Source organism: Macaca nemestrina, chromosome 17 (genome assembly GCF_043159975.1).
Source record: "Macaca nemestrina isolate mMacNem1 chromosome 17, mMacNem.hap1, whole genome shotgun sequence".
In the NCBI taxonomy this organism is placed as follows: Eukaryota; Metazoa; Chordata; class Mammalia; order Primates; family Cercopithecidae; genus Macaca; species Macaca nemestrina.
Genome location: NC_092141.1, coordinates 72,794,303 through 72,821,500, shown reverse-complemented (window position 1 = coordinate 72,821,500; position 27,198 = coordinate 72,794,303). Strand labels below are relative to the sequence as shown.

General features: G+C 54.2%; 3 protein-coding genes across 28 annotated transcripts in view; 2 read left to right on the top strand and 1 right to left on the bottom strand.

Annotated features, from left to right (window-relative positions):
• LOC105483035 (STE20 related adaptor alpha) overlaps nt 1–11,983 on the top strand; it is a 38,325-nt gene extending 26,342 nt beyond the window's left edge. For 8 of the 21 annotated variants that reach the window (XM_071083408.1, XM_071083402.1, XM_071083407.1 and 5 more), the window contains exons 4-13: nt 652–773; nt 1,714–1,816; nt 2,293–2,414; nt 5,235–5,343; nt 5,455–5,578; nt 7,420–7,591; nt 8,102–8,206; nt 10,259–10,500; nt 10,794–10,836; nt 10,986–11,983. In XM_071083408.1, the coding sequence (XP_070939509.1) occupies nt 652–773; nt 1,714–1,816; nt 2,293–2,414; nt 5,235–5,343; nt 5,455–5,578; nt 7,420–7,591; nt 8,102–8,206; nt 10,259–10,500; nt 10,794–10,836; nt 10,986–11,204 (1,361 nt within the window). In that variant the 3' untranslated portion in view covers nt 11,205–11,983. The remainder of the gene's footprint in view (nt 1–651; nt 774–1,713; nt 1,817–2,292; nt 2,415–5,234; nt 5,344–5,454; nt 5,579–7,419; nt 7,592–8,101; nt 8,207–10,258; nt 10,501–10,793; nt 10,837–10,985) is intronic. The other 13 variants (XM_071083412.1, XM_071083411.1, XM_071083416.1 and 10 more) reach the window with 5 other exon arrangements.
• Nucleotides 11,984–14,223: 2,240 nt separating this feature from the next.
• Nucleotides 14,224–17,004, top strand: LOC105483036 (LIM domain containing 2). Of its 3 annotated transcripts, none has more exons than XM_011743587.3 (5): nt 14,224–14,459; nt 15,463–15,554; nt 15,742–15,783; nt 15,872–16,011; nt 16,096–17,004. In XM_011743587.3, exons 1-5 carry the CDS (start codon nt 14,264–14,266, stop codon nt 16,253–16,255), a joined length of 630 nt encoding a protein of 209 aa, XP_011741889.3. In that variant the 5' UTR covers nt 14,224–14,263; the 3' UTR covers nt 16,256–17,004. The 3 variants fall into 3 exon arrangements, with proteins under 3 accessions (XP_011741889.3, XP_011741890.1, XP_011741891.1); XM_011743588.3 differs by lacking the exon at nt 14,224–14,459 and adding an exon at nt 14,643–14,787; XM_011743589.3 differs by lacking the exon at nt 14,224–14,459 and adding an exon at nt 14,688–14,787 and having other exon boundaries at nt 15,416–15,554.
• Nucleotides 17,005–18,464: 1,460 nt separating this feature from the next.
• LOC105483039 (mitogen-activated protein kinase kinase kinase 3) overlaps nt 18,465–27,198 on the bottom strand; it is a 76,112-nt gene continuing 67,378 nt past the window's right edge. For all 4 annotated transcript variants that reach the window (XM_024793188.2, XM_024793189.2, XM_024793190.2 and 1 more), the window contains 8 exons: nt 26,106–26,173; nt 25,820–25,912; nt 25,012–25,203; nt 24,331–24,479; nt 23,505–23,636; nt 22,892–23,021; nt 22,341–22,518; nt 18,465–21,212 (listed from right to left, as the gene is read on the bottom strand). In XM_024793188.2, the coding sequence (XP_024648956.1) occupies nt 20,984–21,212; nt 22,341–22,518; nt 22,892–23,021; nt 23,505–23,636; nt 24,331–24,479; nt 25,012–25,203; nt 25,820–25,912; nt 26,106–26,173 (1,171 nt within the window). In that variant the 3' untranslated portion in view covers nt 18,465–20,983. The remainder of the gene's footprint in view (nt 21,213–22,340; nt 22,519–22,891; nt 23,022–23,504; nt 23,637–24,330; nt 24,480–25,011; nt 25,204–25,819; nt 25,913–26,105; nt 26,174–27,198) is intronic.

Genomic DNA, 27,198 nt, shown 5'->3' with positions numbered 1-27,198 from the left:
ATGTGATTAATATATTATACAGCAGTGAAAATGGGTGAACTACAGTGAAATACAACAATTTGGCCAAATCTTAGAAATATAAAAATTGATTAAATTAGAAATGGAATTTGGTGACAGGGCTTAACTTTGCTTGACTAGGTTCCTCTTATTGTCAGGGTAAGTGGTGAAGGAGACAGAGCCCACCTGGGGGTTTCTTTCTGCATCAGCAGCATCAGCTATTTTGAAACCACATACAGCCAGTAATTGCAGCTACTTGGAAGGCTGAGGCAGGAGGATCAATTGAGCCCAGGAGTTCAAGGCCACAGTGAGCCAGGATCTCACCACTGCACTTTAGCCTGAGCGACAGAGAGAGACCCCATCGCTTAAAAACAACAGCAACAAATCAACAAATAAACCAGATACACGTGAAATGTCAGCCGACAGGGTGGCAGATTAATTTCACTGGCTTGGGCCTGGATCCTGTGCCGTGTACTCACGCTTTGATTTTTAGCAAGTCACTTAATCTCCTTGGCCCTCGTTTTTGTTAGTGAAAAGTGGAGATAAGATCTGTCCTGGCTACTTCACTGAGCTATGGAGGAGATCATGTGCAAAAGTATACCCTGGTCATCTAACAGGTATAGAGCACTGTCATCTTTATGGTTTCCTCTGCAGAGCCGCTTCCCAAAGAGTTGTTCAAGCACCGCCTTGTCAGAACACTCTCAGCTCGTGCTCTTCTGGATAGTGCTGGGCCAGGAGCCTCTCATACTTTCCCAAAGGACTTTTTCTGCCTGGAGGTCAGGTTTGTGAGTGTAGCACATGAAACATGAGCTGGCCCAGGTTTCTCCGTTTCAGTTAGATGTGCATCTAAAGAAAGAGAATCTAAAAAAAAAAGAAAAGCAGTCACAGTCCCTAAATCATACACATAAATTTAGGTCTGGAAGAAGGAAACAGTCCATTAACCTGAAAGAAGAGCTGTTGGTCTGCTGTGTGTTTTGCACAAACTCAGACATGGTTGGACACCTTCCTCTAGGACCTCAGAGGCCAGAGTTGTGACACATCCTAAATGGCTAGACTCCAGCTTCACTCACAGCACACGTGGGCAGGAAAAAGGGAGCAGGCCACGTCGACTGCCTGGATGATGCCTGAGACCTGACAGCTCTGTGCCTTGCCTGCAGCTCAGGGCATCAGTGGTTCTCCCACTTCACTGGAAATGCAGGCAATGACTGGCCCGGGCTCTTGGTTTGCTAAAGAGGGGCTACTCCTGGCCACATTTTCACTAGAGCAAGATTCAGTGTTTGACCTTTTGGGATCTTGTGGTCAGGACCTTAAAACTAGGATCCTAATGCATCAGGAAATTCAAGAGAACCCCTACCTCTCTACCTGCTTCTCTTTTCCAAACATGCTTTTATTCTCTAGACATCCCTTCTCCAAGTGAGAATTTCATAGGTTTTAGCAAATGCATTGATCGTTGGAAAGGACATGCAGATTAACGGTTGATGGGAACAGGTCCTTGTCTCCCTGTTTATAGACAGCCCTAACACTTGCTCTGATATTAGTGCTGATTACTACACTGAATGTGATGTTTTGTTTCTCTTCAAATAGTGTTGGCACCAAGTCGGGATTTGTGTGTGTGTTTGGATGCCAGTCTCCTCGTGGGTCTGAATTACCACCTTCACCACACTCCCATCCCACCCCCAGTTTTCTCTACTAACCTATTTTTTTTTTCTTTTTTAGACCAATGATGCGAGCTCAGAGTCAATAGCATCCTTCTCTAAACAGGAGGTCATGAGTAGCTTTCTGCCAGAGGGAGGGTGTTACGAGCTGCTCACTGTGATAGGTATGCGCAGGCACCGTCCTTACTCTCCTACTCTCCTGCTCCAGGGGCTGCTGCAGCTTTCTCAGCAGCCCCAGATGTGTGTACAGCAGAGGCTCTCCGCTAGTTAGGAGGATTCATGGGCACAGACTTGCTTCTGTGGGTCTCCTCTGTTTTTTCCTGCCGAGTATGGGAAGAGATCAAACTTCCAGGAGAGAAGCTCTTTTGCCATCTTTCCTTTGTGGCTGCATGTTTCTGGTGTCCTGGCCACAGTGAGTCAGAAAGGTTGCCTGAGAAGGAACTGATGGGAGAAAAATCAAGAAATGTGAGCCATGAACGTAACAGTTAAATTCTGCTGGGAAAAGGAAAAAAAAAAAGTAACAGTAATGAAAAATTTAACATTAAGTTTCTTTTGAAATCAAGTCCCTTTTTTAAGGAAAAATGTTTAAAAACCCTTTGTTGTTCTTGTCCTTGTGTATGGCATTCCTCTTTTCTTTTAGGCAAAGGATTTGAGGACCTGATGACTGTGAATCTAGCGAGGTACAAACCAACGGGAGAGTATGTGACTGTACGGAGGATTAACCTAGAAGCTTGTTCCAATGAGATGGTAACATTCTTGCAGGTAATAAACCATGAGTGTGTCACCTGGAGGGAGGGTGGGCTCTTGGCTCTGATAATAATTACAAGGAATTACAAAGAAATGAAGGGAGAGTAAACATTCGGAAGTTACGGAAGCTTTCAGTGGAGAATCCTGGCCATTTGGCACTAAGGACTGGGCTCAGGCTAATTTGCATTTCACTTTTCTTCTCCAAACACTCCCTTCTGGCTCCTTTATTCATTTATTTATTATTTGGAGAGAAGCTAAGTAACTTGCTCATGGCAGAGGCAGGATTCAAATCCAGGCCATCTTCTTCCAGTTGCAAGGCGCCTGCCCTGCCACCAGTGGCCATCTTCTGGCTCTCAGCATCTTATTTGCCTGATGTTCCTTTCGTTTTCTTTTTCTTTTTCTTTTCTTTTCTTTTTTTTTTTTTTTTTTTTTTTTTGAGACAGATTCTCACTCTGTCACCCAGGCTGGAGTGCAGTGGCACAGTCTCAGCTCCTGGGTTCATGTGATTCTCCTGCCTTAGCCTCCCGAGTAGCTAGTACTATAGGCGCACACCACTGCACCTGGCTAACTTTTTTTTTTTTTTTTTTGAGACAGAGTCTCGCTCTGTCGCCCAGGCTGGAGTGCAGTGGCAAGATCTCTGCTCACTGCAAGCTCCACCTCCCAGGTTCACACCATCCTCCTGCCTCAGCCTCCCAAGTAGCTGAGACTACAGGCGCACGCTGCCACGCCCGGCTAATTTTTTTGTATTTTTAGTAGAGACGGAGTTTCACCGTATTAGCCAGGATGGTCTCGATCTCCTGACCTTATGATCCGCCTGCCTAGGCCTCCCAAACGGCTAACTTTTGTATTTTTAGTAAAGATGGGGTTTCTTCATGTTGGCCAGGCTGGTCTCAAACTCCTGACTTCAGGTGATCCGCCTGCCTTGGTCTCCCAAAGTGCTGTGATTATAAACGTGAGCCACCGCGTCTGGCTTCTTTTTTTTTTTTTTTGAGACAGGGTCTCATTTTATTGCCCTGGCTGGAGTACAGTGGCAGCAGCACAGCTCACTGCAGCCTTAACCTGCTAGGCTCAAGTGATTCTCCTGCCTCAGCCCCCCAAATAGCTGGGACGATAGGCACACCACACCTGGCTAATTTTTGTATTTTTTGTAGAGACAGGGTTTCACCATCTTGCCCAGGCTGGTCTCAAACTCCTGAGCTTGAGCAATCAAGTTGCTCCGGCCTCCCAAAGTGCTAGGATTACAGGTGTGAGTCACCATGTCCAGTCCTGACATTCCTTTCTATTCGAGAAGCAAGTAGCCACTGTCTCGTTAAACTGAGAGAGGGGCGAGGCATGGTAGCTCATGCCTGTAATCCCAACACTTTGGGAGGGCAAGGCAGGCAGATCACTTGAGCCCAAGAGTTTGAGATTGCACTACCAAACTCTAGCCTGGGTGATAGACTGAGTCCCTGGCTCAAAAAACAAAACAAAACAAAATGGAGAGAGACTGTGAGTCTAGTAAGTGCCTGGGAATTAGACTCTCCTTTCCTGATGCCAGCTTAGATTCAGAGCCTGGGACAGTTTTTCTTCAGTAGCGTTAGTTGCGCCCCTCCCCTCCTTCATTTACAACTTTTTCTAAATTGGTGGTTACCTGATGGTGCTCTAGGACCTGTTCATCTGTTCATAGTAGTTTGGTGGGTCTCAGCTGGCCTTTTCCTCCATCAACTATGTTTTCTTTCTTTCTTTTTTTATTTGAGACAAGGTCTGGCTCTGTTGCGTAGGCTGCAGTGCAGTGGTGCAATCACAGCTCACCACAGCCTCGACTTCTCCAGGCACAGGTGATTCTACCACTGAAGCTTCCAGAGTAGCTGGGACTAGAGGCGTGCACCACCATGTTCAACTAATTTTTTGTATGTTTAGTATAGATGGGGTTTCGCCATGTTGCCCAGGCTGGTCTTCAACTCTTGGGCTCAAGTGATCCACTGCCTCGCCTCCCAAAGTGCTGGGATTACAGGCGTGAGCCACCATGCCCGGCCATGTTTTCTTTTACAATAGAAACATAGTTTTGGGCTGGGCATGGTGGCTCATGCCTGTAATCCCAGCACTTTGGGAGGCCAAAGCAGGCCTAGGCAACCTGGCGAAACCCTGTCTCTACAAAAAAATACAAAAAATTAGCTAGGTATGGTGACGTCCACCTGTGGTCGCAGCCACCAGCGAGGCTGAGGTGGGAGGATGACTTGAGCCTGGGAAGTTGAGGCTGCAGTGAGACAAGATCACACCACTGCACTCCAGCCTGGGTGACAGAGCAAGACCCTGTCTCAAAGAAAGAAAAAAGAAAAACATTTTTGGCCAGGTACAGTGGCTTGGTGGCTCACACCTATAATCCTAGCACTTTGGGAGGCTGAGGCAGAAGGATTGCTTGAGCCCGGGAGTTTGAGACCAGCCTGGGCAACAACACAGTGAGACCTTGTCTCTCCAAATAACAACAACAAAAGATTTTTTGTTTTCTTATCTTAAAGAGGAATCCTGTACGTTGACCCTTGAAATTGAGATAAGCTTGTAACTTCAGAAGTCTTCAGTGAAGAGTTTGCCTTCATCATCTCTGAGTCGGTGTGCTGGCACCCTCTGTTGTTGACAGTTTCCCTGTTTGGCAGAGGCAAAGCAGTGCTGGGTCCCTGCAGGGGCAGCAGGGCCTTGTTTTTCCTATGTTGACAGGCACCTGCTTAGGCTGCTCCTAGGACTCTGAGAACACCCAGAAAGTGCCAGGTCCCCCTAATGTCCATGCTGGCACCTTCGTGTTGAGCGGCATCCTTCAGGGCCATTTGGTTCTGACTTCAGCTTCATCATTGCTTCCAGGGCGAGCTGCATGTCTCCAAACTCTTCAACCATCCTAATATTGTGCCATATCGAGCCACTTTTATTGCAGACAATGAGCTGTGGGTTGTCACATCATTCATGGCATATGGTGAGTGGGAAAGGGTTCTTGGTAGAAAGGGGTTACTGGGACTCTGTTGTCAGATTGCCTGTTTTCCTCCTCCATTACCTTTCACTGCCTCCGTGCAATTCTTTTCTCCAGGTTCTGCAAAGGATCTCATCTGTACACACTTCATGGATGGCATGAATGAGCTGGCGATCGCTTACATTCTGCAGGGGGTCTTGAAGGCCCTCGACTACATCCACCACATGGGCTATGTACACAGGTGCGTTCTTAGGTGGCCTTTCCCATGATTAGAGTGGGTAGCTGTGCCCCTGAGCCTTCAGGTAAACAGGTGAAGTTTGACTAAAGTTAATGAAGCCAGAGTTTAAAATCAAGGATCTGGATTCTTGCTGAGGATCTCTTTGCTCTGAAAAGAAAAAGGGCCCAGCGTGGTGGCTCACACCTGTAATCCCAGCGCTTGGGAGGCCAAGGAGGGTGGATCACAAGGTCAGGAGTTCAAGACCAGCCTGGTCAACATAGTGAAACCCTGTCTCTACTAAAAATACAAAAATTAGCTGGGTGTGGTGGCACACGCTTGTAGTCCCAGCTACTAGGGAGGCTGAGGCAGGAGAATCGCTTGAACCCAGGAGGCGGAGGTTGCAGTGATTGGAGATCACACCATTATACTCCAGCCTAGGTGGCAGAGTGAGACTTTTATCTTAAAAAAAAAAAAAAAAAAAAAGAAGGAGGATCTGGATTCTGACCTTGCCACTGACTTGGGGGATGGTCTAACAGGCTTCAGCCTGTTAATGCTGAAGCCACTGACTTTCTCTTTGCTGAGCAGCGTGGTCCTGAGTGTTGTGTGAGAGGAACATCTGATGTGGACCTTTGTACTCCACCCTCTGCCTCCTTCTTTCTGTGCCCCAGAGTCAGTCTTATGCTGAGAGACCAGGGTGAAGACAGATAGCTTAGTAGATGGTGTCAGGAGATCAGCTCATAGTAGGGAAAATGGTAAAACTGGACCCCTACCTAACTCCTCACACAGAGGAGGACTCCAGCTGGATTAAAGGCTTCTATGTAAAACGTAAAACTACAGACTTAAATAGAAGGAAATGTGAGAAAATGTTTTTGTGACCTGAAGCATATAATAATTTCTCAACATTTTAGAAGCACAAAACATAAGACAAAAGATTGATGAATTTGATTAGATCAAGAAGATTTCTATCCAATGCAAGATACAGTGAAAAAGGTGAAGAAACAAGTGACAGACCAGATGATATGAGCTTTGTCAACACAGGAGATTAGTAACAGGGAAATCTTGCAAATCAACAAGAAATGGACAGCAAAGCAAGAAAAATGGGTCAAAGATCAGAAGTCTACAAAAGAGGAAACCCCAAGACAAGCCCATCATGGGAAGAGCCACTCAAATCTTCAATCAGAGAAAAGCAAATGAAAAACAAGATGTCACCTTATGCACATGAGCCTGGCAGCAGGTGGGAGGATGGGCGAGTCCCAGTGTGGCAAGGACAGGGAGCCTCCTGTCCAGGTGGTGGAAGATGGCTAGTGCTGCCAGTCAGGGTTGTGGAACCAGAACCATCAATGCCACTTCTGGATGTACACCCTAAAGAAACCCTCATGCAGACCCATCAGGGGACATGTGTGGATGTCACCATTCACATGTGTGTTGGTTAGGGGTAGTGTGAGTGTTTGTCCCCAGAAGGGAGGCGGAGCTTCCAGTGAGCCGAGATCGCGCCACTGCACTCCAGCCTGGGTGACAGAGAGACGCCATCTCAAAAAAAAAAAAAAAAAAAAAAAAAATTTAGCGGGGCGTGGTGGTGCATACCTGTAATCCCAGCTACTTGGGTAGCTGAGGCATAGGGATTGCTTGAACCCAGGAGGCAGAGGTTGCGGTGTGCCTAGATTGAGCCACTGCACTCTAGCCTGGCAACAGAGTGAGACTCTATCTCAATAAAAACAAAAACATGGTTATGTATATGTAAAATACACATATACATGTATAACCCATGCACACAGGAGACAGCTGGCCGGGTGGAGCGTGTGAAGACCAAAAGTTTGTAGCAGGAGGGGCTCCTGCTCTCCATGACACCCTCCCTGCTTCCCCAGGAGTGTCAAAGCCAGCCACATCCTGATCTCTCTGGATGGGAAGGTCTACCTGTCTGGTTTGCGCAGCAACCTCAGCATGATAAGCCATGGGCAGCGGCAGCGAGTGGTCCACGATTTTCCAAAGTACAGTGTCAAGGTTCTGCCGTGGCTCAGCCCCGAGGTCCTCCAGCAGGTCTGTGCATGGGCCCAGAGGAGCTCCCCTACCCAACTCATGATTCCCAAGGGAGCGTTCAGGCATTGCCTGGGGTCGGGGGCTCTCAACCTCCCAGTGGGGTAAAGGGGTTCCTGGAGGTAGGGAGCCCTCAGCGTGGGCAGCGCCTATCCATTGCAGATGGATGTGGTTCTTCCCAGGGGGTCCTAACCTCTACTGGATGCTATTTCAGCTCCCTTTAGGGACCCTTGGCACCCTATTAGAAGGGTGAGCATTTTGGAAATGTTTGCTGCTCTCTGGATCCCTGTGCTAAGCAGGAACCTAGGGCTGGCACTTCAGCTCCTTACAGAGCATCGCCAAACAGTTGCAGGTGGTAAAATAGCAGTTAGTCTTCAGTAGCACAGGCAAGGCGAGTCATTAGCAGCGGGTCCTGATTTGGAGACAGCCATCCTTTTCCTCTCCTAAGTTCTACCCTTTTTCTAAGAATAAAGACCAAATGGGGTCATCTGTGGCTTTTTGTTCCTGGCTTAGAATCTCCAGGGTTATGATGCCAAATCTGACATCTACAGTGTGGGAATCACAGCCTGTGAACTGGCAAACGGCCACGTCCCCTTTAAGGATATGCCTGCCACCCAGGTAAGCCTGCCGCCCATTGGTTTCCTTCTTGCCTGCCTGCCTTCCACAGATGTTCATTGAGTGTCTCTCACACTCAGGACACAGACCAGGAATACTAAGATGAAAGACCCTGTCTTTTCCTTCAAGAAGTCCCACCCAGTGGGTGATGGTGGACTCACTCTTTGTTTACTTCCTGTGGCAAATGCGGTGGTAAGGGAGGCCAGCTTGGGGAGGCGATCCCAGGAACAGGGGTGCAAATGGAGGCCCACACGCTACATGTCTATTTAAAACATATACATTAAGCTAACCAGTTTTTATAAATGTATAAAATATGTTCTATCCTCCTACTTGGATAAATATACCTGGAAGGTCAGTTTCTAATTTAGAATTCCCACAGTTCTCAGAGTTCCATGCCAACCACATTTCAGCCAACACCTTTGGAACCCCCATTCTGTAAGTTCAGCTTCTGTTCATGCCCCTCCAGATGCCTGTCCTCTGGCCACCCTCGGATCCAAGGGTGCACAGTCAGTGGCACAGTCTACCCTTGGGAAAACAGACCCAGGGAAGAGGCTTATCCAAGCCTCATTAAATCCAGAAAATGGATTTGGGGTCATTTGGGCAAGGATTACCTGGGTCCCAGGTACTTGGAGTATGGCCTAGAACTGGGATGGGGCAGGGTGCAGGCTCTGAGTAAGCCACTCCGGAACCCACAGGCTGCTTGCCCGGTGGTAGGGGCAGCTGGATGGTGGCCAGAGTGCAGCTCCCCAGAGCAGGGGCCCAGGGAGGTCCTGGGAGGAGGCAGCCTTGAGTTGGAAGGCAGACAGCAGTCACCTGTGTGGAGGAGGAACTAGGACACTCTTCTCGGCAGACAGCAGAATGTGCAGAGACCCAGAGTCTAGAAAACACAGGATCTGGAGAACAGCAAGGAGGTGTAAATGGTGTAAATGGCCAAGGTGCAGTGCTTCTTGGGGGCTGCCAGGTGACAGGCTGCAGAAGGAAGCAAGGGTACATTGTGAAGGGCTTTGATGCCACTTCAGAGCACTGGTTCCTGTCCTAAAGCCTGTGGAGCAGCACTGAGGATTGTAAGCACAGAAGTGACAGCATAAGATAGCTCATTTACAGAGATCACCCCAGCAGATGGATTAGATCCAGTAGATCGGTTAGCAGGGTATGGAAGTCTGTGTGAGGAATCTAGGAGATCTCAGTAAAATAATTCAGTGACAGAGGATGCTCAGGAAAGAATTGAAAGGTGACTGGGGGTAAACAAGAAGTCCAGGCCTAGAGGCAGCGCCATCCACTAGAATTTGCTGCAGGGAAGGAGGGCTTCTGTGGCTGCACTGTCCAGCGTGGCAGCCATGAGACTGTGTGGCTGTCGAGCATTTAGAAGGTGACCAGTGAGACCGAGGGACTGAATTTTAAACCTCATTTAAATCGAAATAGCCACAAGTGGCTAGTGGCTCTCACATGAGTGCAGCTCTAGAGCAATTTCCAGGTTTCTGGCTTGGACAGCTTATGCGGTCATGAGGACTTCCACGAGGACAACAGTCCCCAGATGGGGCTGGTTTTATGTGTTGAGTTAGGGTACTTTGGAACAGCCACCCCAGCCTGGCCTCCCTTTGGGCATCTTGCTCCCGTGTGGCCTGCTGCAGTGACAGCCCAGGCTGTGGCACTGCAGGGACTGCCTCTCAGACCTCAATGGATCCGCCTGGGCATGGCAGACAGCTGCACTTCAAAGCAGGTTCATCTGGCTGCTCCTCCCCTCTAGGGTGAGGACTCTACAGTAAAAGGAATTTGATGCCTTGTAAAGGGAGAGGAAACTGTGAGCCCTGCTTTCCAGCCATGGCAAAAAGCGGGTACTTTTGTGCAACCCCTCTCCTTTCACGTTGGCCTGGCTAGGGCGGACCTGCCATGCCAGTGACCAGCGTTTCTTTGGGAAAATTGGACTTACTCCACTTCCATCTTTTTCTGCTCTCAAATGATCACATTTGTATATTGGGAAAAGTGTATTTGTGAAGAGACTCAGGCCTTCCAGGGACCCCCCTCCAGCCCAGGTCCTGGTTCTGTCCTCCCCAGATGCTGCTAGAGAAACTAAACGGCACAGTGCCCTGCCTGTTGGATACCAGCACCATCCCTGCCGAGGAGCTGACCATGAGCCCTTCGCGCTCAGTGGCCAACTCTGGCCTGAGTGACAGCCTGACCACCAGCACCCCACGGCCCTCCAATGGCGACTCGCCTTCCCACCCCTACCACCGAACCTTCTCCCCCTACTTCCACCACTTTGTGGAGCAGTGCCTTCAGCGCAACCCGGATGCCAGGTATTCCTGCTGGCCTGGGTCTGGGCTTCGGGAGAGCAGAGGGTGCTCAGGAGGGTAAGGCCAGGGTGTGAAGGGATGCACCTCTCAAAGGTTCTGCAGGGGAATCTGGAGCTATATACAGGAGGGATCAGCTCCTGGGTGTGTCAGAGGCCAGCTTGGGGAGCTCTGGCTACTGTTTCCCATGAGCTGAGGGAGAGGGAGAGGGGACCGGAGGCTGAGGTATAAGTGGCAGGATTTCAGGAAGCTGGGGACACGGCAGTGACGCTGCGGTCTCTCCTCCCCTTTCCCTCCAGGCCCAGTGCCAGCACCCTCCTGAACCACTCTTTCTTCAAGCAGGTACCGTAGCCCCTTCGTTCTGGTTCTGGTTCTAGTCATTCTGGTTCTAACGACTCACAATCCCTTTAGCTTTCTTTCCCCTCCCTTTGAATGAGAGAAATTACCCTGCTTCCGAAGCCCCTGAAAGGCACTGCTCCTTCCTCTCGTAGAGTTGGCTCCGACAGCCCATCTGCCACCAGGCCATGGGTCCTTGCCCCATGGTGTCCTGGGACCCAGAGCAACAGGATCTGTCACCCACCTCTCTCTTCTCCCCCAGATCAAGCGACGTGCCTCAGAGGCTTTGCCTGAATTGCTTCGTCCTGTCACCCCCATCACCAATTTTGAGAGCAGCCAGTCTCAGGACCATAGTGGAATCTTTGGCCTGGTAACAAACCTGGAAGAGCTGGAGGTGGATGATTGGGAGTTCTGAGCCTCTGCAAACTGTGTGCATTCTCCAGCCAGGGACGCAGAACCTTCCTGAGGGCTGGCCACATTCCCGCCCTCCTGGGCAGATTGGGTAGAAAGGACATTCTTCCAGGAAAGTTGGCTGCTGACTGATTGGGAAAGAAATCCTGGAGAGACACTTCACTGCTCCAAGGCTTTTGGGACACAAGGAAATCTCAACAAGCAGGGATCAAGAGGGTCCAAAGCCGACATTCCCAGTCCTATGAGCTCAGGTGACCTCCTCTACAGAAGGAAGAGATGCTGCTCTAGCTCTGGGAGCCGAATTCCAAGCCCAGGGTTTGACTCCTTAACCCTGAGGACCGCCACCTCTTCCCAATGCTTGCGACCAGCCTCATTCTACTTGACTTTGCTCTCAGATCCTATAGGTCAGTGAAAGGGCAAGTAGTAAGCTACCTGCCTCCCTTCCCCTAGACCTCTCCCTCATAATTCCAGAGAAGGGTATTTCTGTCTGTTTAAGCACAGACTAAGGCTGGGACAGTCCATCCTTATCCCTTTTCTGGCTTGGGCCCTGACACCTAAGTCTTTCCCACGGTTTATGTGTGTGCCTCATTCCTTTCCCACCAAGAATCTATCTTAGCACCTCCTGCCAGCTGCCCTGGTGCTTTCTCCAAGGGCCATCAGTGTCTTGCCTAGCTTGAGGGCTTAAGTCCTTATGCTGTGTTAGTTTCGTTATCAGAACAAATTAAAATTTCCAGAGACCCTGCTGGAGAATGGCATTGTGTCTGCATCAGCGCAGGGGCTACAGGCTGCTTCCTGGTGTGTGTGCTTGCAGGGATGGCCGTGCTGCCCCAGGTGAGAGTCGTCCCGCCATCCAAGAGCAGGCCCATGGGTGCTCACGGAAGCTCAGCAGTGACCTCTTTCATTAGATAGACCAGTTTATTTGAAAACCCATAACAGATCTGTCTCTTAACTAAAATTTTAAGACTATGAATTTTAGCCTGTGGCCATCAAACCACTTTGGAGCTAAAAATGTCCAAAGATTGAGATTGAGGCAGAGGATGCTGGCGGCCTTTGGCAGGAAAGGAGGTAGAAGGGTTTGTCTTGCAACCTGACCTGGGTGTCTCCTTACCCTGGGTGCTAGCACCCAAAGAGCAGGAAACCTAAGAACCAGCCCCGCCCGTCCCTGCCATCCTGGCTGGCGCCAGTGAGTGTGAGCAAGGGGGTGCAAATATGAGTCTCCCTGCAGTGCTTCCAGGGCACATGGCTTACCCTTCTCCCAGTCTCTCAGGGGGAAGGCCCTCCCCCAGCTCAGGCACCTCAAATGCCCTCTAACCTAAAGCTGCTCTGAACCGTCAGATGCCCTTGCTTTCCATTTCCTCCCCAATTTTAACAGCAGTTTAAAGAAGAAAAGTAAGCTTCTTTGGGCAGTGAGAGGCTAAGGTGAAGGGAATGACACTCACCTTGGGCTAGGATGGGGCCTGGGGTGAGTGAGTGAGGAGTAGGGGGCCTCATTTCCGGTCCTCCTCCCCCTGCTTTAAACCTCAAATTCCCTTCGCCCTGCCCTGCCACCCCCCCACCCGACAGAGTCGCTCTGTCACCCAGGCTGGAGTGTACTGGCTTCATCTTGACTCACTGCAGCCTCCACCTCCCAGGTTCAAACAGTTCTCCTGCCTCAGCCTCCCAAGTAGCTAGGATTACAGGCACACACACCATGCCTGGATAATTTTCGTATTCTTAGTAGAGACGGGATTTCACCATGTTGGCCAGGCTGGTCTCGAACTTCTGACCTTGTGATCTGCCTGCCTCTGCCTCCCAAAGTGCTGGGACTAAAGGCGTGAGCCACCGCTGAGCCAAGTTCCCTTTTTTGTTTGTTTGTTTGTTTGTTTTAACGCTGGTTATCAGTTTCCTTTGCTTCTGGATGCCTTCTGCACCTTGCTCTCGGGGCATCCTCAATGCCCATCTGCAGCTCAGCCCACAGGCCCGTCCTGGGCAGGATGCTGGGGCCTCACTGTGCCCAGTGGCAGTGAGCCCTGCTCATGGTGCCCCCCGGTCTTCCTGTTTCTTGCATCAAGCAGCCCCTTTGGAGAATCAGAGAGATGTGGAAGCTTTCCCGAGAGGCAGCCACTTTAGAGGGTCTGACACTCCCCACTGGAGAGTCGGCCCACAGTGCAGGCAAAACGCAGATTTTCCTCTAGAGAGAACAGAAGGCTGGAGAGGAGACACGGAGCCGGTGCGTGGAGCCCGCCAGCCTGGGAAACAGCTGGGCGCTGGGGAAGCTGCAGCCTCCCTGCTCCCCTGCCAGGCATCGGGCGGGAGCTGTTCTGTTCCCTGTCAAGCGCGTGGGCCGCCAGTGCTATTCCTGCCACAGTGTGGGAAGGCTCTGGGCGCAGGGCTGTGCTTCCCGGAGCAGCTTCTAGCCTGATTTCAGGCCAAGCCACTCGGTCCCTGGTGCCCGGGAAGGCGCCGGCCTCGCCTTCTGTCTCTCGCCTGCTATGCCTCTGGCCTGCTGTGCGGCTGCAGGGAGGGAACAGCTCTGCGGCCCGATCTCTGTCACCTCAGCTCTCTGGGCCGCGGCTTCCCCGTGAGAAATGAAGCGCGCTTGTTGGAGGGGCGGCCCCCAGGGGTCGCGGTTGTTGCCCACAGAATTCCGCCCCAGAAACACGTGAGGACTTGAAGCCTCAGGGGACGGGTGCTCCGGGAACCACGCATAGCGGCCTCCCCAGCCCGTCACAGGGTTGCAGAGGCGCCAAGGGCTGGTGGAGCCGCCGGGTCCTCGTGCAGGCTCCTCAGCGAGCCAGCGCCCCAGGCTCCCCGCAGCCTCGCAGCCGGGCCTGGGGACCGCGTGCCCGGGCGCTGCCTCCAGCCTCGTGGGCCGCAAGAGGGCGGGGGCGGCCCCTGGCGGCAGGAGGACTCGGCGGCCCGAGGGACCCTGGGCCAGGCTCCGGGGTCGCCCCGGCTGGGTCTCTGAGGCCCCAAAGCTCTGGGCGGGAATGGGGCGCCCGCGCCTGCGCGCGAGGCCACCCGGGGGAAACCGAAGCAGTGAATGGCCCAGGCCCAGCCCGGTTATCCCGGAGACAGGCCGGGAGTGCCCGGTGTCCTGCGACCGCAGCCGTCGCAGCCTGAACTCTTCCCCTCCCCGTGGGATGCGGAGCGCGGCCCTTCCATCCTGTCCCCGCCACCGTCGTTTCCCCATGCCGGGTCACCGTCGGGATGGACAGACGGCGCGGCCGGTGCCCAAGGCATGCGAGCGCGGGGCCCGCGGGGCGCTGAGGAGCCGGGAGCGCGGAGCCGGAGCTGGGGACAGACAAAGGCGGGGACGGCGGCGAGGGGAAGACAAAGCGCGGAGGGGGGTCGGCGGCGGCGCCCGGGCCCCGGAGGCGGCTCCGGGCGCGGCGGAGCCAATGGGCGGGCGCGGGGCGGGGGCCGGCGGGGGCGGCGCAGCGATAAGGCGGTGGCGGCGGCGGCCGCTCGGGGACCACTGGCAGCGGCGGTAGCTCGCGTCCGCGCCCTCATCGCACCCGTGTGCCCCCGGAGACAGATCCCGCCCCGCGGCCCAGGCCGGGCCTGGTGAGAGCCGCGGGGGGAGGGGCCGCGTCCGGCTCCGGAACCAGGGGAGGTGCCGAGTGGTGTGGGGTGAGGGCCACCCGTGGGGTCCCAGCGAGTCCGCGAGCCGCTCTGGCCCGGGGCGCACAGTCTCGAGTCCTCGCTTCAGGTCCGGCCCCCGGCTGGGCGGAGCCGAGACCCGCTGGCTGGGTTCGCGGCGTCGGGGTCTGGGGTCCGGTCCGCGCGGGGCCAGGTCCGGGACCGAGGGGCGGGGCGGGCGGGGACCTCGGGCGCTGTCCAGGGGCTGCCCAGCCGAGGCCTGGACGCCCGGGCGCTGCGCGGGGCAGTGAGGGCCGGGGTCAGGTCGGGGCAGCGGCTTCTCATCGCGGCCCCGCCTGCCCCGACCTCCCCTCACCCCAAGCGGGGTGGGGCGCACACGGCGGCTGCGCGGGAGCCCGCGGCCCCTCAGCTCCCGCTAACTTTGTTCTTCCGAGGGACGGTGCCACTCGGGACCCCGGCCTCTGGGGAGCAGGGGTGGGGGAGGTGGGGGAGGGGCGGAAGTGGCAAGACCAAGAGCAACAGGAAATGACTTAGGGAAAGTCCCAACCGCAATCCCCCCAGCCCCTGCCTGTCAACACCCCCCACCCTGCAGGCTGGGGCCGGACTGGCGGGGCCCTCCCGACTGACTTCCCCTTGCAGAACCCAGCGGGTGCCGCGTCTCCACCCGAGGCTTCCACCTCCAACAAGCCATGTTCGGGGCTGCAGGAGCCGCCCAGGCCACCCCCTCTCATGTAAGTGCCCGGCCGGGTGGGAGGACCCGCCAGACGGGAGCCTGGCCTGGGGAAAAGGGGAGAGGCTCCAGAGTTTGCCGGCCCCCTTTGCCACCTGCGGCGCGTCCCTAGGCCTTGGGCTGATGGCTGCAGCCCTGGTCCAGGGCCTCCCGGAGCTGCTCCTGCCCTGACCGCCCCTCTCCCTCAGGATGCCAAAGGCGGCGGCAGCAGCACGGTGCAGCGCTCCAAGGTAGGGGCCTGGGGCCGGTGTGCGGGAGGAGGGGTGTGAGGGAGCGGGATGGGCACTGGGGCAGCACCTGGCTGAGCCTCCCGCACAGTCCTTCAGCCTGCGGGCCCAGGTGAAGGAGACCTGCGCCGCCTGCCAGAAGACCGTGTACCCCATGGAGCGGCTGGTGGCTGACAAGCTCATTTTCCACAACTCTTGCTTCTGCTGCAAGCACTGTCACACCAAGCTCAGGTGCGCCCCTGCCCTGCCCGCCCCCGCCTCGCCTGCCAACCCAGCCCCGACCTGGCCTGACCTGACGCCGTTTGGCTTCTGCAGCCTGGGCAGCTATGCCGCGCTGCATGGGGAGTTCTACTGCAAACCCCACTTCCAGCAGCTGTTTAAGAGCAAAGGCAACTACGACGAGGGGTTTGGCCGCAAGCAACACAAGGAGCTCTGGGCCCACAAGGAGGTGGACCCCGGCACCAAGACGGCCTGAGGCCTCTGCAACCTTCCACCCCCTCTGCGGAGGGCCTGGAGCCGGCAGGGGGAAGATGGGAAGGAGGTGGAGCTGGGCTTGCGTGGGGGCCAGGTGGGAAGGGGATGAGGCTTGCTCAGGCGGAGGGGCCCAGGGCAGGGCTCTGCTCCAGGATTCCTTTCTTCCTCCTCCTCCCGCAGCCGGTGAGGGTTTGGGAACCAGGATTGGGGTCTGCCCACCACCCTGCTTCCTGCTTCGTTCAGCCACCATCCCCACCTTACCCCAGGACCCCCTGGGAGGCTCCCAAGCCCAGCTTCCCTATCTAGGTGCCTTTTCTCCAGCAAGGAGTCAGCATGCCCCGCTCAGGGTCCCAAGCTCCCTCACTGCCACCGGAGACAGTGTGGCCCCCACATCTCCCCATCTACCTCTATCCTTAACCTGGTTCTGAGCCACGGAGACAGGGAGGAAGGAGCGCCACAGTGCCACCTGTTGGGCCTCATAAATGCCCCTGCAGCCCATGGGGGAGGGGATGGGGAAGTGGAGCCACCCTGCCTCTGCAGGGCAAGGCAGGGCCTGCCCCAGTGGGGCTTGGGACCATCTCGAACCACCAGCGTGGAGAAGCAGAAGCAAAAGCACTCACCAGGCTGCAGCCTCAGGCACTGGCAGGGGCTGGTGCGGCCCCACTCCCCTCTCCTACTCCCGTTTCTGCCCATCCTGACTGTTGTGACCAACCCCGTTTTAAACATGTTTCAATAGATGCAGATTCTCTATTGTGTGGCCTGCTGGGGGATTTGTCGCAGAAAGGGTGCAAACTCACCATGGGGAGGGCTTGCGGGGACAGGGCCAGCCGGGAGTACCTCGGCCCGGATGGGGGTAGGGGGCTAGAAGTGGGTGTCAGTTCCCTGACACACCATTGAAAAATGGGAGGGGTCCTCTTCACAGCCAGGGCTCCATGCTGTCACACCACAGTGGTTTTGAAACTGAAACTCCACTTCGCCCCTCAGTTTTGGGTTGGTTCAGACCCACCGACTTACCATATGCACCCCATTGTGAAGAGGCCTGAGCACGGGAGGGCCAGGCTGCCAGTGGGTGATGGTGCCTGTCCTCGCTACACTTCAGTGCCTGGGGTGCGAGCTGCCATATTCCCTGGCTGGTTCCAGCTGTCTAGCTCCCCCCCTTCTTCCCAGCCCTTTGACCTGGAAGTTAGCAAAGAATGGCAGGAACCAGTAGACCCAGCAAGTGCTGCCCAAGGTTTTAGTGACCCCTGAATTGTCCCTCCTCATCATCCCCTTGCCTTTTCAAGCTCTGGGGAGGGGCAGTCACAGCTACTATCCCAGGAAGTCCAAAAAGAAACTACATATGCTCCTCTGAAAACCCAGGGACAATGAGGGATGAGTTCACAGCAGGGCAAAGCAGGCAAGCTGGGAGGACCTGAGGGCGCCCGTGGGACACAGGCAGGAAGTCTGGGTTGTCTCGCTCCAGATTCAACTTCCTGGTGGGACTGATGAGAACAGAGACTCAGAGAGTTTGCTGCCACCACACCACACAACTGCCTGAGTTCCTAAGTGGCCTCCCCATGGAACAGGGCAGGGAGCTGGGCCACAGGCTCCAGTATCACATGAGCCACTGTGCTGAGGCAGGCACTGCTCCTCGAGGGAGCAGACCAAATACTCAGCAGAGATGCTGCCCCAGGCCTGGGTCCTTCCAGGTGTGAAGCGAGTGGCTCAGAGCCTCTAGGGGCAGGCCAACTTCCTGCACCAGAGGTCTCAGATGGCAACGACGACTGTCTTGGTTCTGTTAAGCAACAGTAGCAGATGACCACAAGGGGGTACTAGAGAGGTGGCTCTTGGAGGCACCTGACCCCTGCCCTGCAAAGGTGGGACTGAAGAAAGTCCTCTGGGGCAGGAAGACCCTATCAAATGTCATGAAGGCTCCGGGAACCCAGCCACTGGTGACATTCAGGTCATGAGGGCCAACAGTGCCACCTTGACAAATCAGCCCTGTTGGGACCACCCCAGTGGAGCTCCTGGAGGGGCAAGTGGAGGAAAGGGGAAGATACCTCTGGGCTGACGGTGGTACCAGCCAGGTCACCCCAGGACCCCTCTACTTGGAATCAATTTCTCTTCTGCTTGAGAGGCCCAAGCTTGTTGCCAGGCACCATACCTGGCCCCCGCCAGACATAAACCTACCTCCACCTCCCACAACCAAAAGTACTGCCACAGGACCCCTCTGATATAAATGATCCCTTTTATTGTAAGTAATGCGCAACACTGGCCTGGCTTTGCACTGCAAGCCCTCGGTCAAGATATAGTCAAATAACTATGGCTGCAGGTTCCACAGTTCCACAATAACCATGGCTACACGATCCACAATTCAAACAGACACAGAGCTGGGGTGCACAGGAGGGGCAGGAGGGCGGCAGAGTGCGGACTGTCCCCAGCCCTGGCCTCTCCATGTGGAGTTGACCCAGGCAGACACACCCCATGGAATGATGAGAGTGATGGCATGGCCCCTTCCCACAGCAAGCCTAGGGCTGCCAGGAAACTGCCCTTCAGAACCTTTGGGCCCAGGTCACCCTGAAGCCCCACAACTTTTTATCTGGATTAGTTATTAAAAAACAATAAATTAAAATTAAGCAACAACTTGGTCCTGAGGATGCTGAGCCAGCATGTCCACAGTTTTTGGCACAAAAAAATTAGGATCTGTTTTGCTTTTTTGGAGTGCAGGGTTTGTTGGCTTGTCTTCATTTTCAAAACACATTCCCAGTGAGGTAAGACCCCAGGGGGTAGAGCTCTGTAAGAGCCTGAACCTGGGACACAGTCGAGTCAGCCAGCACCATGCTCTGTATCCTCTTGGGGAACAGGGACTAGGGATGGGGGTGCGGGCCAGGAAGAGTGTGCAGCCAGCAGGATGGGGTCGTGGAGAGGCCGAGCTGCCACACAGCAGCTTTGGTCGAGATGAGGGCCAGGCCCCACCCTGGGCAAGGGCCGAGGTGGAAGCAGGAGCCTGTGCTGTCTTCAGAGGGCAGTGTGGGGTACAGGGGCTGATAGATGCCCTGGGGGAAAAGGGATGGACACAGGAGGGTCCAGGCCCAACTGGCGCATGCGACACACATTTCTGCAAAACCAGCTGCTTTCATTTTCTCTTCTCTCTCTCGAGGCGTCCATCACCTGTAACAGTCTAGAATTGATATATATAAAAACCATCAAATATGATCTGAGATATAAATTAACAAGTACAAGGCCTCACATTACATGATGTGAAAAGGCTAAAAACAGCGATAGAAACTACATTCATAAAAGTGCATCGTCAACATACAACGAAGGCTTTGGCTTGTTCTGTGCCCGTGGGGATATAGGCATGGCTGGCAGGGCTGCCTGGCACTAATCCCCAGCTCCCTGGAGACGCCCATCCCTGGGCACTGGCTTTTTTTTTTTTCCTTTAATGACAACTCCCAAGGAAACTGGGTGTTGAGAGGGAGGAGCTCTAGCAATAGGCACATTTTGGAGGGGAGGGGCCGGAAGAAAGGACCAGCACCCAGGCTGAGGTAAATACGGCCAACTCTAAGCTGCTTGGAGATGCTGTTTCCCCAACCCCTGCTGCCATTCCCCCTCCAGGGGAGGAGCTACAAGGGAAAGGGGCTGAGACCTCAAGGGGATGGGCAAGGCTGGCTATGGAAGAAGAGAGCTGGCGGTTTTGGACACAGCTGGTGGTAGCACATGGGCTTTCCCTTCTACCAGATGGAGTGGGCTCTGGCCTAGCAGGTCACGACTGAGACAGCCTGAGACACCTCCTCGGGATCTCTGGGATCAGGGCACCAGCCGGGCCAGATGCCCCCACTGTGTTGTCCATCTCCCCTTCTGCTCCAGTGGGGGAACAAAGACTGGGCCAGGAGCACAAAGGCCACAACCTTCAGCTCTTTCCAATGCAGCCTAGGCCCAAGCCCACAGCAGGGGTACTCAGAACCCAGAGGGCACACACAGTCTCCAGTTTAGAAACTGGGTACAGCGTAAGAGTGACTCCGACTTGTAAAACAGAGACAACTGCATTGACAAAACTGGATCCCCCCTCACTGGCAGCAGTTCCACATTGCGGGCCCCTGCCTGGGAGAGGCAGGGTCATGCCACAAGCAGGACAGGCTCCTCCTTCCCTGAATAAGGCAGCATGACATTTGCTTCATTCATCTTTGGTAAAGGACAGGACTGGCAGAGCCAACCTGGGCTCTAGGGGACGGCAGCCTGGGCCTCTGCCTGCCACTGCTAGCGAGTGCTGGCCTTTCCCTCAGGCTTTTGGGAGCTCATCCAGCCCAGAGACGCCCCGGTGGTCTCCAGACATTGGAAGGAAAAACAAAATAACACTTTGAATGAAAATAACACTCTTCATACCCTGGCATCAGTCCCGTGCCCCCAGACCCTCTGGGCTTCGGTGCAGATTGCAGTGTAAGGACACATCCCCGAGGGTGGGGCCCATGGCGGCCTTGCACACTGTTTCCAGCCCCTACCCCTCCACGCTGAGCTCAGGACACTGGAGCTCCTGGATCTGACAGGCTGGGGGCTCGCAGTCCTGAGGCTGCAGCCACCCCACCCCGGCTCTGAGCCCCAGTGGCGGAAGGGGCACAGACCGACAATGGCTGGGCTGCCACTCCATGGTCCACAGCCTTGCCTGGGAGAAGCAGCAACTTCACTGAGCCCTGCAGCAGCCCCCTGCCATGCAGCAAAGGGCAACCGGCAGCTGCGTGGCCATGAGAGCTCAGTACATGAGCTGTGCAAAGTGGTGTGTGAGCAGCTCCTCAGCTGAAGGTCTCTGGCGAGCCTCCACAAAAATGCGCCTCAGGAAGTCCCGGCCATGTTCAGAGATGTGGGAGGGCAGCTGAGGATTGGTGGGCTGGGTGGCAATCTTGAAGATGGCGGCCATAGCTTCATACTCTGCCCATGGTGGTTTCTCTGTCAGCATCTCCACCACAGTGCAGCCCAGGCTCCTGGAAAGAGAACCCTGTGTCACCCCTCAGCCAGCCCTAGACTCCCAGCTGTCCTGCCCACCACTGCAGAAGGAGGCGCCTTTCTCAGAGCATGATGAGGTGCAAGACAGGCCAAGCTGACGGATACCTCAGCTTGGATCCCTGTCCACCTGGGCTTCGTGGACCTACACTCACCACACACCTGGGCACTTCTTGAAACTGGGAAAAAGAGAATCACAGCCTTGATAGAAAGAACTCTACAATAACTGTATTAGCTACCCACAGCTGCTCTAACAAATGACCACAAACTTAAGAGGCAGGAGAACAACAGAAATGCATCATCTTACAGTTCTGAAGGTCAGAGGTCTAAAATCAGTCTCACAGGACTAAAGTCAAGGTGGCGGCAGGGCTGGTTCCTGTCGGAGGTTCTGAGGAGAGAATCTGTTTCCTTGCCTTTCCTGGGTTCTAGAGGCTACCTGCATTTCGTAGCCCATGGTCCCCTCCTTGTATTACTCCAACCTCTTGCTTCCATCGTCTCACCTCCTATTAGCCACTCTGACCTCCTGAGACCCTTCTATAAGGACCCTTAATCCAGGATAATCCACCCATCTCAAAACCCTTAACCTAATCCTATCTGCAAAGGCCCTTTGCTATATACAATCACATTTACAGATCCAGGGATTAGGCAGTGGACATCTTTGCGGGGACATTATTCAGCCCACCACAATAGCTTTCCAAGGGGAGAAGCTCTCATGACTTAGGGGCCATTTCAGGGGATAGACACAAGGTTATGTCGAGCAAGTGCAAACTGTCTTGAGTGCTAGGAGAAGGGACAGAAACCTGCTCCTGTTGAGAGACTGGTTCAGGCCTTCAGAGTGGATCCTGCTTCCTTAAGAGATTTAGCAAACATAAGGGATGTTTTCCATGGCCTAAGTTCCCAACTCTAATGGAGTGTGCTTTGATCTGGGGTAAAAACACCAGCTATCTGGTGTGTGTGCTACTGCACCGAACAATACCCTTGCACACACTGCAGCCTGGGCCCTGCGCGCATTCCCTCCTGCCACACCACAAAGTCCCCAGGGTGTGTTCCTAATGGAGGGCCACTACGGCCTGGGTGGGAGAAGGGGTTCTGCATGTCCCAGTGCTCACCACACGTCTGCTTTCCTTCCATAGCCCTCGCCGCTGATCACCTCAGGGCTCATCCAGTAGGGTGTGCCAGTGACGGAGCGCATGCCCGTCCCCGACATACAGATCGTCTGCAGGCGTTTGCTGGCCCCAAAGTCCCCCAGCTTTACATTCCCAGCAGAGTCTCGGAGGATGTTGGCTCCTGAGGCATGAAAGGGCAGAGGCTGCAACCCTGGACCCTCTTGCATTTTCTCCCATCCTCTCCACCCCCAGGTCACTGAGAGCTGGTAGAGAGGGCGGGGCTACCACTGAATTAGACATGAACTGCAAGGGGCAAAGGATTTAATGAAGGGGAATCTCAGATCTACCACACAAATGACCATCTCCATGGTCAACATGTAGAGGCAATATTTTCCCATATTGCTCAACCAATCTTCTCACCAGTTCCTCAAGGAAACAACTGGGGTCCCATTTTTCATCAAGTTCAGAATGGTTAAGTGATTGGCCCCTGCAGGCACTCAATGGCAGACTTGAACCCAGGTCCTGGGGACTCCACACATCCTGGCCCTGCTCACCCTTAATGTCCCGGTGAACGATCATGTTGCTGTGCAGGTAGGACATGCCCTCCAGGATCTGCCGCGTGTACTTTCGGGTCACGCTCTCTGTCAGAGCACCATAAGCCTTCAACTGGTCTTTCACCGAGCCCTGGCAGCCACAAGGAGTCAGAGGAGTCCCCTCAGGGGAGGGCTAGTGGAGGGGCAAGCCCATTCCAGCCCCCAGTATGGCAGCAAAGGAGTGATTTGTTCAATTCCTATTTGGCTGTGCAGGGCATTTTGCCAGGAGCTGTCAGGCACTTTGGAAAAGAGAGTACCACAACTCCTTCCCAAGCAGCGCGCCACCCAAATCCAGGAGCTCCAGCTGAAGGCTGCATTTACTGGACAGTGGGCCAGCCCTGCATGCCTCAGGGGAGGGCTGGACCTAGGACAGCTGTCATCTCATACTCCCACTGCAGCCTGAGACGGGGCCCTCCTGACTCCAAGTCCCACCATCACCTCACTTTGCTCCTCTGGGCCTCTGGAGCCTCAGGTGTTCAAACTCCTATCCAAAGTGACCCCTATCCTGCAGGCCCCAGCCCCCAGGTCAGGCCCTATTTTGTGTGTGTCTCACATGCATTCAAGGGGCACGTACCCCTGGCATGTACTCCATGAAGATGGTCAGGGTCTTCTCAGCACGGTCCCGCAGACAGCCATAGTACTGCACGATGCGCTCATGCTGCAAGTTCTTTAGCAACTGGATCTCGCACTCCAGAGCACTCACCTCCTAGGGGAGGGGTCAGTGGTCGCCTCAGCTCTCAGGGCCCCAGTTCTGCCCGCTTGGGTTCAGCTCAGCTTGCCCTAGTTAGTGGCCTCACAGGGGTCTGCCTTGGGAACTGCAGCTGGAGAAAAGGGGGACTCTCTTAACTGTCTAGCCCTCGGCCACAATGCTGGGCAGGCCTTGGGATGGTGGCACTCCCATGGGTGGAAGGAAGCAGGGAGGTGGGAGAAGGGGCTGTGGGTGCTTAGTTAAGGTAACTGCTGTTTGTCCACTCAACTTGAAGTGTCAGCCACGCTGAAAGCTGAACTGCAAAGCCAGGCCATATGATTCCTCCTTTAGAGCTGGACCAAGTGAAGGAGCCCCACAGCTCCTTCCTGGGCTGAGGGCTGGGGAGAGATACTTGTCTGGGGGAGGGCAGGGAGTCCCCTTTGTGGCACAGGTCATCACCTCTCAGTTTGGGTTACTTGGTACTTTGGCATCAGCTTAGTTCCTTGTACCTGATCCCTCCCACCAGGTGCTTGGTGCTCTTCAGACCACAGTCCTTTCACCCTGTGGCTGGTGCCAGGATGGACAGAAAGGGAGTTTGGGAAGAATGACAGAGGAAGCAACCTACAGCATCTCAAGCAACTACTCTGTGTGGTGAGACAGGCATTTCTGTTGAAAGGAGGGAACTGGAAGTCAGACCATGGGGAAAGTGTACCTTGCTTGTCTCAGGACTGTCTGGGTCAAACTGGACCTGCTTGGAAGCAAGTTCACGTCCCGTGTCCACGTCATAGCACAAATAGACCCTGCCGAAGGCACCCTGGCCCAGGAGCTTTCCCCGGCGCCAATTGATGGGGGCACTGGGAGCTACAGGAGAGCAGAAGGAAAGAGTTACTTTGTGTACATTATTTATGAATATCCCCTTCATTCTCCAGGAACAGGGCCTCTGGCTCAGGCTCCCCCTCACCCAGCACCATCACATCTTCTCTTAGAAGAGCATCTCCACCACAATCTAGAGCAAGCCCAGAGCCCTAGTCACTCGGACCTGAAGTCAGAGTCTTAAGAAGCAGAGGATTGGCTGAAGTCATGATTAAATGCTCTTCTGCATTGATAAATACATTTCCTTCCAAAGCCCCTAAATATCTTAATATGGCAGGGATGAAGGGTGTCCTCTTCCCTAGTTTAAACATGGAAAAACTAAAGATCAGAGAGGAGAAGAGGCTCATCACACAACAGTGGAGCCAGGCTTCAGGCACTCCAAGGCTTATCCCGTGTGGTGCATGTGGGCCAAAGCCACCACCTGCTGAGCCTAAGGGTCCAAGGGGCCCAGCTGTTATGCCCCTGTAGCTTGTCTGAGACCGCCTTGGCAGTCTCCTCCTAGCCAGGGACAGCTCCTCACACTTGGTTGGCACATTCCTCTCCTGCACAGAGAGGGCATTCTCGCTGTCTGCACTCCGCAGGCGCCCACGGGGGTCCAGGTATTGCACAGCCAGACCCATGTTCTCGCCATTTGTGCTCAGGGAGCGGCTGGAGGGCACCAGGGTGAACAAGTTGCCTTGATGACGCCGTATTCGGGGAAATGTTCTTCTGCCTGAAAGGGTGCAAGGGCCAGAGTAGAGCAAGTCACACCCCAGGCTACAAGGCTGAATGTACAAACCAGGTCTGAGCCAGAAGTGATAGATAATACCAGCTCCAGCCCATCCTGTCTGCCCTCCCACCTGACTCATTCCACAGAGGCTGCTGTCCCAAGCACTCCAAGAATCAGGACAAAAGCAGAAACTAGGAAGTAGTCTGGTTCAGGGAGATTCGGCCAGAGGGAAGGTGCATGGCTGGCCCGCGGGCTCCCAATTGCTTGGAAGGCCAAGCCACACCCAAAGGCACCGATTTCCTTGTATCCTACTCCTTACCCCTCTGTAGAGCCCCAGGCCACCTGCTGCTGTGGGGCAGAAGAGGGCATGGGAGAGATGGTGTCCCTGGAGCACACCATTGGCTCCAACCAAGGTCAGAGTTCCCAGTGGCAGCATTCTGGTCTACAAATACTATCTTCCCTGTTTTTGTTTTTTTCCTGTCTCCCGTGCCTCAAGTCTGAGCCACAATTCCTCAGGAATGAAGGAAAATACAGGCATTGCATGGACGAGCCCACCCTCCTTATGGCGGCTCGTCCTTTCTTGAGGCAGCCAGCAGGGAGCAGGTGAAGGAGCACTCACCATCACTGTAGTCCTTGTGGTGCACAGACACATGGTAGCGGCGGGGGTAGGTTCCACCTTTGACCCCTTTGTCATAGAGCTGAGTTTCCCGATCTGAGTAAGATGGGGGAATCACTGGCTTCTGGGTAGGTCAATGTGAGCCACTTAAGCCCCCAAGCCCCCAAGTCACCTAAGACCTCAAAGCAGCAAGCCCAAGGAGAGCTACTGACTCAGAACAGTTGAAGCAGAGCCACCTGAGGCCCCACCCAGACCCCCTGCATTGCCCACCCAGGCTCTGTGAACTCACCTGAGTATTCCTGTCTATTGTCAGGGAAGCTCTGGGCACGGGACATTCGTGATTTCCGGAAGGACGGGCTGGAGAAAACAAAAAGAAAAAACGGACTCCCTGAACATTTCTACAGCAACCCAGCAGGGCATCCAGGCAGTCTCCCTTTCTAATCTCTGCCACAGTGTTAGGTGGGGGAAGCAGATTTTGCGGGAAACAGCCCTTTCCTGAGCCCAGCTCCTGCTTTCTCCACTCTCCCTTCACTAGTCTGTGACCCAAATTTGACAGCACCCTGAGTGGTAAATCTCCCCCATCTGACCCAACTCCAGCCTGGCTGCACAGCCTTCTCCCTCCTTGGCCTTTCTTCCCACCTCTGTAACAAGAAAAGAGCTCCAAGAGAATCCTTTGCCCAGGGAGTAATAAAAATAGCCACAGCATCATTGTTTATAGGTTGCTGCTTTCTTACCTATTTTCTAAAGTGAGTTTTTTCTCATTTAATCCTCAGAACGCTCTGAAGTAGCAAATATACCATATAATAAAAATAACATAATAGCAGATCCACTTGTTGAGCAGCTATGCTGTTTCTGAGTTCACAGACACCCCTACAGATTAGGTATACACAGTCCTATTTACTTGCTCAAAGACAGAGCTAGGAAGACAGGGCCAGACTTTTTTTTTTTTTTTTTTTTTTGACACCGAGTCTCACTCTGCTGCCAGGCTGGAGTGCAGTAGCACAATCTCAGCTTACTGCAACCTCCACCTCACGGGTTCAAGCGATTCTTCTGCTTCAGTCTCCCAAGTAGCTGTGACTACAGGCACGCGCCACTGGCCAGGATGATCTCGATCTCTTGACCTTGTGATCTGCCCGCCTTGGCCTCCCAAAGTGCTGGGATTACAGGCATGAGCCACCGCACCCAGCCCCAGACTTTCTTTTTTTTTTTTTTTGAGATGGAGTCTCGCTCTGTCACCCAGGCTGGAGTGCAGTGGTGCAATCTTGGCTCACTGCAACCTCCGCCTCCTGGGTTCAAGTTATTCTCCTGCCTTGGCCTCCCAAGTAGCTGGGACTACAAGCACATGCCACCATGCCCGGCTAATTTTTTTGCTTTTTTTTGAG

Coding starts and splice junctions, on each gene's coding strand:
- LOC105483036 (XM_011743587.3), top strand. CDS start 14,264: ATGGCCCAGGCCCAGCCCGGTTATCCCGGAGACAGGCCGGGAGTGCCC. Junction 15,555..15,741: donor CCCAGGCCACCCCCTCTCAT/GTAAGTGCCCGG, acceptor CCTCTCCCTCAG/GATGCCAAAGGCGGCGGCAG. Junction 16,012..16,095: donor CACTGTCACACCAAGCTCAG/GTGCGCCCCTGC, acceptor TGGCTTCTGCAG/CCTGGGCAGCTATGCCGCGC.